The 10,682-nt window shown below is 44.0% G+C and overlaps 1 protein-coding gene across 2 annotated transcripts in view; it reads right to left on the bottom strand.

The window, feature by feature from the left end:
• Nucleotides 1–5,675: 5,675 nt before the first annotated feature.
• The window catches only part of ets1 (ETS proto-oncogene 1, transcription factor), a 36,989-nt gene continuing 31,982 nt past the window's right edge, over nt 5,676–10,682 (bottom strand). For both annotated transcript variants that reach the window (XM_086215440.1, XM_086215441.1), the window contains 2 exons: nt 9,052–9,170; nt 5,676–8,542 (listed from right to left, as the gene is read on the bottom strand). In XM_086215440.1, coding sequence (XP_086071566.1) covers nt 8,327–8,542; nt 9,052–9,170 — 335 coding nt within the window. In that variant the 3' untranslated portion in view covers nt 5,676–8,326. The remainder of the gene's footprint in view (nt 8,543–9,051; nt 9,171–10,682) is intronic.

The following is a 10,682-nucleotide window of genomic DNA, read 5'->3' as shown; positions in this document are numbered from 1 at the left end:
ACATCTGACACCTCCTGTTAGTCTCCAGGTCTCTTCTGGCCTTCGGAAGACAAATGTTGTACTTTTGTGGTAACAAATGCACCTTTGAAGGAACATTCTTCAAAAGTATCTCAGAACTGTTCTTGTGTCATACCTCCATTTTTATGGATTTACATTGTGTAGGTTATTAATTCCTGAGGTGAATTCACACATGAACTGAGAGGAATGACACAGTTTGTTGTGTATTCTTCACTTTGTGCTCACTCTGTCCTCCTGTATGTGTCATACATAAATCACAGTCAGACGTGTTCCTGACTCCTCTTCTTGTCCCCTCATCCCAGATCCTGCTGCTGCTGGAGGAGGCTCCAGACCTGAAGAGGCTCCAGCTGCCACCTGTAGCTCCACCTGCTCACGTCCCCGTCTGTCCATCAGTCTCTCCTCCTTTCTCTCTCTCTTTACCTCTCTTTCCTTCTGTCTCTCTGTCTTCCTCCATTCTCTGTCTTTGTCTCTGTCCATCAGTCTCTCCTCCTTTCTCTATCTCTTTATCTCTGTCCCTCTCTTTCCTTCTGTCTCTCTGTCTTCCTCCATTCTCTGTCTTTGTCTCTGTCCATCAGTCTCTCCTCCTTTCTCTCTGTCCCTCTCTTTCCTTCTGTCTCTCTGTCCTCCCTTCTCTGTCTTTGTCTCTGTCCATCAGTCTCTCCTCCTTTCTCTCTCTCTTTATCTCTGTCCCTCTCTTTCCTTCTGTCTCTCTGTCTTCCTCCATTCTCTGTCTTTGTCTCTGTCCATCAGTCTCTCCTCCTTTCTCTCTCTTTATCTCTGTCCCTCTCTCTCCTTCTGTCTCTCTGTCCTCCTCCATTCTCTGTCTTTGTCTCTGTCCATCAGTCTCTCCTTCTTTCTCTCTGTCCCTCTCTTTCCTTCTGTCTCTCTGTCCTCCTCCCTTCTCTGTCTTTGTCTCTGTCCATCAGTCTCTCCTCCTGTCTCTCCCTCTCTTTCCTTCTGTCTCTCTGTCTTCCTCCATTCTCTGTCTTTGTCTCTGTCCATTAGTCTCTCCTCCTTTCTCTCTCTCTTTATCTCTGTCTCTCTCTTTCCTTCTGTCTCTCTGTCTTCCTCCACTCTCTGTCTTTGTCTCTGTCCATCAGTCTCTCCTCCTTTCTCTCTCTCTTTATCTCTGTCCCTCTCTTTCCTTCTGTCTCTCTGTCTTCCTCCATTCTCTGTCTTTGTCTCTGTCCTGCTCTCCTGCTCTCTCTCCGTCCCCACTGATCCTGGATCTGCTCCACCTTCCTGCTGGTAAAGGAAGGTTCTGGTGGCTGCTGTTGCAGGATGTGCTGCTGATGGAGAATTGTTGGGTGGAGGTTCATTGAAGGAGGGAGGTGCTGGACCTGCTCTACTTGGACAGAGTCAGGACAGAACTTTGGTTGGGGTTTGGTGAAAAAAAAAATTGACTTGACTTTGTTAGTTGTTCAGTGGTTTGTGAAATAACATTGAAGGAATTGGATGGATCTTTTGCTGAATATTTCTGTCCAGAGCCCTCCATGTTTGTCCCAGAGTGAACCAATCAGCACCTCTGTAGTCATGTTGGCTCTGAATATTCAGAGCTTTCCTGGTTCCATAGAATCTTACTGAAAGAGTTCTGCTGTTGTCGTTAGCTGCAGTTTCTTCACTCAGCTACTTTATGCTTGTTCCTAAATGCACTTGTGCAGCATCGCCACGCTCTTGTTTATATCAGGCATCAGCTGATCACTGACATGGAAACTACAGCAACGGACATCCCTGCAGAGTTTAGGACACACAGAAGACGCAGAGGAGGAGCAAAGCGAGCAGCTAAGACAGTTGGATCGCAGCAACAGTAAGTTAATGACGATAGCAGATCCAAGCCATAGCTTTCTTCTATTAGCATGTGAGGTCAACTTACTGTAGTCAATCATGTCCAAACGTTTTTCACCATTGATTCTCTCAATGGAGGGGGAGGTGCAAGGCTGCAATCTTACATTTGACCACTAGATGTCGCTAAGTCTTGCCTAGTGCCTAGATAACTGGAAACATGAAGCGTTACCAACATAAGCAACTCAGTTCTTGAGGATTGCCACTAAAGGGTTTTAACCCATCACGTAAATGCACATAAATCCTTCACACTCCAAGTCAGAGACGTTTATTGGACGATGCTCTGACCTGACAAACATCCAAGAAGGATCGGAAAGTTGTCTCATATGTGGCTTTCTTCTTCTACCAATAACTGTGACGTCTGAGCACAGATGGAGGGGCTACTGTGAGTGATGTTTTGAGTATCTGAGTGTTTCTCTCATTGATACACAGCTGTTTTTTAAAAGCAACATGGAAAATCATGGCTGGACTACCCTTTAATATAAAACAGCTGACAAGACTGGAGTTAAAGACGCAAATACATCGCTGAGAACCAAGATAGTACAACAGTTTCTCCAAACTCGCACTACTAGGCCGGCTTATCCAATCATACAAAAAAACCTAAATAAACCTTTTCTCGTTGGTTTGAAGTTCTGCCCTTCATCTCTGATTGTCTATCCGAGTCTCCACAATCCATGAGAAGGGTCACGTCTGTGAGGACACACTTGAGTTTATGTAAGTGGACTTCAGAGAGTCCATCCTGGCCCGTGTAAACCCAGCCATGGTGGACCAAAACATGCGTGTGTCCCCAGGCAGTTGTGTCTAAGTTGGGCCTGAGGGTCCTCGGGGAAACACTGGTCATATTTCACAACTCCTCTACGTAATGGAACCACTGATATGCTCTTTGCACATCCCAGGGATTCTCTGTCTTTGACGAGGGCATTAATAACAGAGCGTAGATACAGTTGATGCTCTACTCTTAGACACCCGGCGTCCAACAGGAAGACACCATTGATATTTAACATGTAATATTTCAGTTGGTACCTTGAAGTGGCCGTGCATGGCCAGGATTTAATTTAGGTTGATGAAAACGTCACTTTAACAACTAATTGAGATGACATACACATGTAGTTACTGTGAACAATGAAACTCCCTCTGAGTCGTGTTTCACATTAGTTTCATAAAAGCAGCTTCCTCTGCTTCTGCCAGACCTGAGGTGTGACCGGATTAAGAGATACAAACACATGTTGACTAAATCAACCACACGTTCTAATCAGTACCACAAAAATGAGCGTAGCTCGCTGCTGGCACATGTTTCCAATATAATATTTAGTTTTCCCTAAGACTGGTTCTGCTGCAGTGCTGCCAATTATTTCATTTGAATGTTATTCTGCTAGTTAGGACTTGATCTGAGACAGCATGTGTGTCGTAAGCATACCTTGTACACAGTAAACCACAACAGAAAGCTTTGCTACAGAGCTTGAAATATGGAAGTGGTGTAAATACTGCTGTCAGCTCCACAAATGGATGAGAAATTGAATTAAAAAGTGTAACAACTGGTGCTTCTCTCAGGCTCACAGACAGTTTGCTACGCTGCGGTAGTCACTTATAATCTGGAAATCGTCCGTTCCCTCTTCTCATATTTTACACTCCCACGCAGCCATGCCCTAAAATACATTCACATTAACTCAAAACTCTATCATGCAGCGCTCACATCTCACTCCACACAGATGAACAAGTGCTCTCAACCGACTGACATCTGAGGCACTTCAGATTCTTAGAAAAGAAACATTACAGTCGTGACCCGGCAGCGGTACCAAGTCCAATCACAGTTGGTCTCAATGTGACAGGTGGAAAAAGGGTGCCTGTAGTTCCTTTATTTACATCATGGAGATCTCGCTGATGTTCCCAACAAATATCTACTGACCCAAAGTGACTAACATTTACCAAACGATTGATTTGACAATGACTAATATGCTAAAGAAGTGATTCAAGTATTTCTGCAGCCAAGTACACTTAGTTACATTAGCCCTAAATAAGAGTGACAATTATGTTGGCTTGGCTGCAGCAGAATAGGTGAGACAGACTTCAACACAAATAAGCTTCAACCGGCAGAGTTAAATGCAAACATGTAGCCGCAAGCTAATGTTAGCGTCACTCCAAACAAGTGGCTCTTATTAGTGTTCTGAAGTCCCACAGGACGTCGTGTTCCACTGCTTATTTCAGCTGGTGTCCTGATCAGTGTCCCCAGGTAATGCGGTTCAGGGAAGTGTTGTCTAGTCACAGAGCACCGAAGAGTACGAGTGCTGGTGCTGCATCCCACCCACTCGCAGTGCTAATATAGAGCCATGACTCCTGTGGCCTCTAATCCTGGGAGACTCTGAACAAGTTAATGTGAAAAATGAGCTGCTATGCATTCACAGTATTTACACCTTACATCCTGCATTCACCGTTAATGTGGTGATGCATACGGAGTCGTGTGTGACAGCATGGAGAACTCTAATACGACTGCAGAAAAGCCTGCTTCAGGAAAGGCACCAATGAGATAAATCCAGGTAGTTATGATGACTTATTGATTTCAACAAACAAATCCTCTTCAGAGGTTTATAAGAGGTTGGAGTAGTGTGCCTAATATGGCCGCCCTAAACATTTGCCCCCCTTCATGGCTACACCAGTGCATCATTTAATCTCCCTCCCTGTCTTCCTTAGCCATGTTAAGACTACATGCAGGAGACAGATGTAGCATGTAAGACCCTTTAGATAAATATTTAGGTTTGAGGTCTGACAAATGAGCTGCGCTCCGGCGTCAAGACAACTGTAAGCTGGTGACGACAGGAGCCCAAGTTCTCTGTGGAAGTGCAAGGTGTGACAGTTCTCAGTTTCCACACAGATTTCCTCTTTAGCTTTCGCTCTGCTGCCTCTGCAGCACAGCTTTAGATCAGCAGCTCGCTTAGAATGAGCCACAGATGATGGGACATGATAAGCACAAGTAGCTTTTTCTTCCAGGCCTTTGGACCACGCTCTGTCCTGCTCAGCGGTCTGGTCTGGATCATCAGCCCGGCTAGAGTGACTTAGGTGGAACAGGAGAAGCACCACCTGGGTAACCTCAGCCTGCTCTCTGCCAAGAACACCACCTCCACAGGCCCAGCAGGAGGGAAAGAGTCCTATTTTGACATGAGACAGAACCATTGTGTTGCCTTTGGATTTACATGTAAAATCATTCATGCGTGTCCAAACGAGTCGGTGGAAGTTGGAGTGTACATCCTATTTCACCAGCCTTCTTTCTACGCTTCTGTAGTTTGCCTAAAACACATTCCAGTGTCTTCATAAACTGTTGTGATGTGCGGTGTATCTCTCGCTACATTGTCTTGCCACTTTTGCATCTGTACGTTGGCCTTGTTGCCTGATTTGCTGCACCGGGGCCAAACAGCTGTGCCATTCTGGGGCAGCGGGCCACGGCCCTGCATGTTTCCTATCTGCAGTGGAATTTATATGAGCCTGGGGTTACAAGCACATGAATGGACCCCAGTGTGCTGTTTCTGCTTTGACGTCACCTCATCAGTGCGCATGGGACACACTCATTAAACTGGGACACAACACAGCTCGCATACATTTCAAAGAACCCCAGACTTTCTTTCTTTGACGAGCCGGCGCTGATGTGAACAATTAATTGATTTTATCTGTAATATTCACCGCTGATGATGACTCTCGATCTTGAGCCTCATTGCAGGATAAAACTGTTAGGTAAAACAGAGTAGGCTACAGTAATGATGTTTCCATGAATAAAACTGTAACAACACACACACACACACACACACACACACGGGTGTGAAATCTTTGTTCACATATATTTTATAACATTTTGAAGTACAATAAGTACATTTTAGAAATAGAAGCTACAGTTTATAAAACCTTTCCAGCAGAAATCATTGATGGGCCAGCATCAGCCTTTTTTCTCTAGCAGACAGGTCTATATTCTATTAAAAAAAGAATGAAAAAAACTAATCGCTACATTGTTTAGTCCTGCGCTACCTTTAAATTCCCATGAAAGCACCAGCTGTCTGCATATCTTGTCTTTTATAAAATATAAATTATTGAAAAAATATTCAAATGTTTGTGAACTAAATAAAATAAAAATGATCTCATAACAAAAATACAGAGACATTATAAAATATATATAAAAAAAAACAACATCAAGACAAAATAAGGTTTTCCTTCCAAATCCATTCTGAGATGTGCAAACGCCACAACGGTCAGTGTGTGTCCACATGCCCAGCTAGGTTCCTGCAGTAGATTGTAATCTAGGACTTATCACAAAGGACAAAACAACTTTCAAAATATTAACAGTAACAGAATCTTTACATTATGAATCCATCTGCTTTAATGACCTTAGGTTGAAATGAAAAAAACAACAACAGACAAACATGTTTTTCCTGGGCACTGCCAACCATTAAAGTTTAAAAATGTGTAAAGCTCTCTTTAACAGAAACGCTGATATCAGAACAAAGAACCTGAACAATCCAAAAAAACAGTGTTTGGAGACCTTGACATCAACATGCAGAAAAGAATGAAATTACAGTGCAGTTTACCAAGAATCAATCTGCCAAACATCCAATTATGTGAAGATGATTAGACGTGTGGGTGCGTTTTGGAGTCAGTGCTCGATGGTGACGGCGATGATGATGAAGAACAAGCTTCTTTCCAATGATGACCTTGACTCTCTTCCACAGTGGGAGACCCCTATCAGCTCCTCTCTTTGTCCTGAAGCTGTGTGCTTTCCAACATGTCAACAAATTTAAAAGAAAAGACAACAGTTCCCAAAACTGTGAGAGAATTCTGGTCCCTGTCTTCCAACATTGTGGACGATACCCAAAAGCACCGCGTCCAAAGACCTCACATGGGTTTTGGTTATTATTCCTGCTTTGTCTCTTGCTTATTTGTGTAATCTGGGTCTCAATAAAGCATTATGAAATAAAAGCTGTACAAATAGACATCTCAAAAGCTATTTTCATTCATATGGGTAACATTCAGCCACTGTAAACAATAACATTGTATCATAAGACGATATTCGACTTTGGCATTTCCCATAAGGCCAGTGCACAGCCACTGTTCCCACTGTTCCTGCTGCCAATCTGCCCATAGAACCAGTGAATCTTTATGCGGATGAGTTCTACATGTGTTACTCCCGATACGCTGAATATTTCCTCTATCCAACCTCACAAGTGATCATGACCTGCAGCATCCACAGATTTCTTCCAGCTCCCTCCATCTATCACCAATTCAAAACCTCTCTCGCGTCAACACTTCTCTATTGCCTGTCCTGTATTTCTGCACTGTGCCTTCACTAAGTACTGCTTAGAAAAGACTCTTGACGTTCTTAAGATTCGCTTTACATCACTCCCTCAACCACTTCACTTGTGATTGTACTTTACAGACTGAACGAGGAATATTCTCGTGCCTCTGAAACAACATGGACAGTGACCCGACAAATTAGACTTTTAATCGGAGCATCAAGACTCCTGAATTCGCCCACGATTGTCTACAGTTTGCTAATACTGGTGGCATATGCAAAAGATGCATACGTTTAAGTCACGATGTAGGACTGGAACGAGAGACAAACACACGCAAAGGTGAAAGCGTTAGTTTCAAAAGCAACGGCTACTTTCAGGTGTCTGTCGATCAGACACTCGTGGTATGAGTCCTCACACCCGACACGCTCAGGACCATCAACAGCTTTGTCTGACAACCAATCAGCACATTTTAAGGCTTCTAGAGACCAGAACACTTTAATCTTGGTGTCTAATGTTTGGTTACACTGTAATACCTTCATTGTCAACATAAGAAAATTACTCTTTTTACAATATATGCCTGGTGGGTTTACACTGGGTGCTCGCAACATGAACAATATAATACTGGCACAGTCATACGCTCCTCAAACATAAATTACACTTTTTGGTCCGAGCTGAAAACTGTCTCCTCGCAACAGAGAAACAATGAGCATGTATGTAAATATTCATTAGCTCAGTTTTTACATTTGACAACCCCCCCCCCCCACCACCCACAGTGAAATGATTCATTTGTCTTTTCTCTCTCTTGCGTCCCTCCCCTGCGTCTCTCTTGGTCCTCTTCTCAACACTGTGCTACTTAAGCAGAATGGAACCTGAACTCTACCTGATAGTCCTCCATCTGCAAAATAATACCACTATATATCACTCACTCACACACACACACACACACACACACACACACACACACACACACGCACACGCACACACATCTCAAATGCAACAGGGTATGAATACAGGCTTTTGGCTTGTGCCTTCTTTTAAAACACAGTCTGAGAAACAAGAGCTCTAAGATGACAAAGACCAGTTTCAACATTTTGGTCCCCCCAGAGATGGTGACTTAAACAGTTAAGACCACTTTATGAGCCCCAGTCCACATGGCTTCTTAACTTTTGTCTTCACTTTGTTTTTGATCTTTGCGTTCACTCGTCTGTGTCTGGCTTTACGTCCAACATGGCATGCAGCTCCTCAGGAGTGTACCCCAGCAGGCTTTTTAAGTCACACACAAAGCGGTAGACGTAGCGTTTCCCTGAAGTCTTGTGGATGATATTCTTATCATAGTAGTAGCGCAGGCCGCGGCTCAGCTTCTCATAGTTCATCTTGGGCTTGTTTTTCCTCTTGCCCCACCTCCGAGCAACCTAAAAAATCCACAGAGAATAAGTGCAGCATATGCAGGTTATGATGGGCCATCATAAAATGTGCCATTAAATATTACATTTATGGTCGTGCAATAAATATGCCACACATGTAGTGTATATGGTTTCATGAGAAATCAGAGTCGGGAGCTTGTTCAGTCACGCAGTACATAGATGCAGCGCTTTTGTTCTTCTTTCTTGAATTCTTATTTCATAGTATGTCTTTTATTCAGTGGTTATTTCCTCTGGCTATGTGATGATCAGATAACGACACTGATCTGACGCCATCGTGGAGCTCGTAGAGATCAGTGCATGCCTGTGATCGGCATCAGGGAGGAGCACTTTGACTATTGGTGTTATGAAGTTACTTTGAAATAAAAAAAACGGACAAAAGTCACTCCGACAGAAGCCAAACAAGGCTCACGACAGAGTCAGACTACTTGTTCATCTGGCCAACTACTTAAGACCTCCCAGCATGAGTGCCGGTGACCAAAGAGGTCATGACCTCTCACCTCATCTGGGTCAGAAAGCTTGAACTCCCAGCCGTCGCCTGTCCAGCTGATGAAGGACTGGCAAGACTTGTCGGTCAGCAGCTCCAAGAGAAACTGCCACAGCTGGATGGGGCCGCTGCCTGCAGAGAGGATGGAACAGAGACTTACAGAGGCTGTTGCTTGTGTAGTGTGAACATTTGGATTCGGAGAATGCTCCAACGTTCTGTGGACTTATTAATTATTAAATTAATGCTCTAAGATATGCTGCTGGCACTGGATCTAACGTATGTTAATGTGAAATGTAAGCCAAAGGGCTCAGGTTTGCTAAGATGCTAGATCTACATGCCGCTAACACACTGTGCAAGAATAAAAGACTGAAGATCTTTGAGAAGGAACAGCACAACTCAAGCCAAAGCGAGGGACTGATTCCATCATGCCTCTGCTTTGTATGAAAATGTGTTAAAATTCTGGAGCGTTAGTATTGAGATCCAAGCAAGTAAAGCTTCTAATCTGGGTCAGAACGAGGTACAGTAGTAGAACCGTTCATCATCGATTCCCATGTCAGCCAGTTGCCCTGTTCAGTGAATGTGTCTGTCTGTGTCTGCAGGAGTTCCACACTGATGAAATCACTAGTTAAAAATAAAAGACTTCAGCGCCTTGAATACAGACAGTGTGTGTGTGAGGGGCGAGAGGGCTCGTGGAGGTATCTATGACGTTACAGCTGAACGCAATATTTCCTGAGAAAAAAGAGGAGCGGAGCAGAAAGTTACAAGCAAATGTTACTACAAAAGCTTATTACAGAAAACAGCAGCAGAACAAAGTTAGTTTAAAAAAAGCCTGGCTTCAGCTGTGAACTAGATTCACTGCAGCAGCACTTTGATCTTGTGGTTTTTCAGCATAGACACTTACCCACCTACTTCTGAGGCTCATATGGTGAAATCACACCTGCCTGTGCAGCACGCAGCCCCAGCAAAACTGAAGCTTAGCAGAAGTCACCTTTCTCGAGTGCCTCGAAAAAAAGCGAATGTACCCTCATGCAACACAAACAAAGGCGTTCAGGGAAACAGACATGTGGTTTGTACGCTTGAAATGGCATTTCTGAGCCCTCGTTACTCCTGTTAATATGGGAGAAGGCATATGACTGCAGCCGCCCCAAATTTGGAAAAATACATGCTGCAACACTGGGTCTCTTTCAGACACAGAGATTTGACTCACATTCCACAGTCTGCTACTGTAAAAGCCCCCTCTGCTCCAACGCCAGAACGCAGGCGACCCTTTTACAAATTATATAAAAAAATAAAAGGCTTTCCAAAAATATTTTACAAGCCTTCATGCACAAAGGACCTCACTGAACAAGCATACAGTGTGACAAAATGGTGGGTGGGGTTGGGCCCGGCATTCACAGCAACGTATGGTGTCGGAGCCGTGGCAGGCTCATGAGCCTCCACTTAACTCAAGACAGGCAGGTGACCGAGGCCACGACAGCTATCGTGTTTGATCATTCACAAAATCAGTTCAGAACAATTCAAACAACCCGTTGAGAAGGAAAAACCTGAAATGTGCTACAGCCCAAGCTTACCCTGAGCTCAAAAGTATTTTAGCGGTGAGACAGCCTGAAGTTGAATTCAATTTCTGAGCAGGTGCGTGCCTGG

The sequence above is a fragment of the Aulostomus chinensis genome, chromosome 10 (genome assembly GCF_037954235.1).
Source record: "Aulostomus chinensis isolate RoL2024-O1b breed Wild chromosome 10, RoL_Achi_v1.0, whole genome shotgun sequence".
Lineage (NCBI taxonomy): Eukaryota > Metazoa > Chordata > Actinopteri > Syngnathiformes > Aulostomidae > Aulostomus > Aulostomus chinensis.
This window is presented reverse-complemented; position numbering and strand designations above follow the sequence as displayed.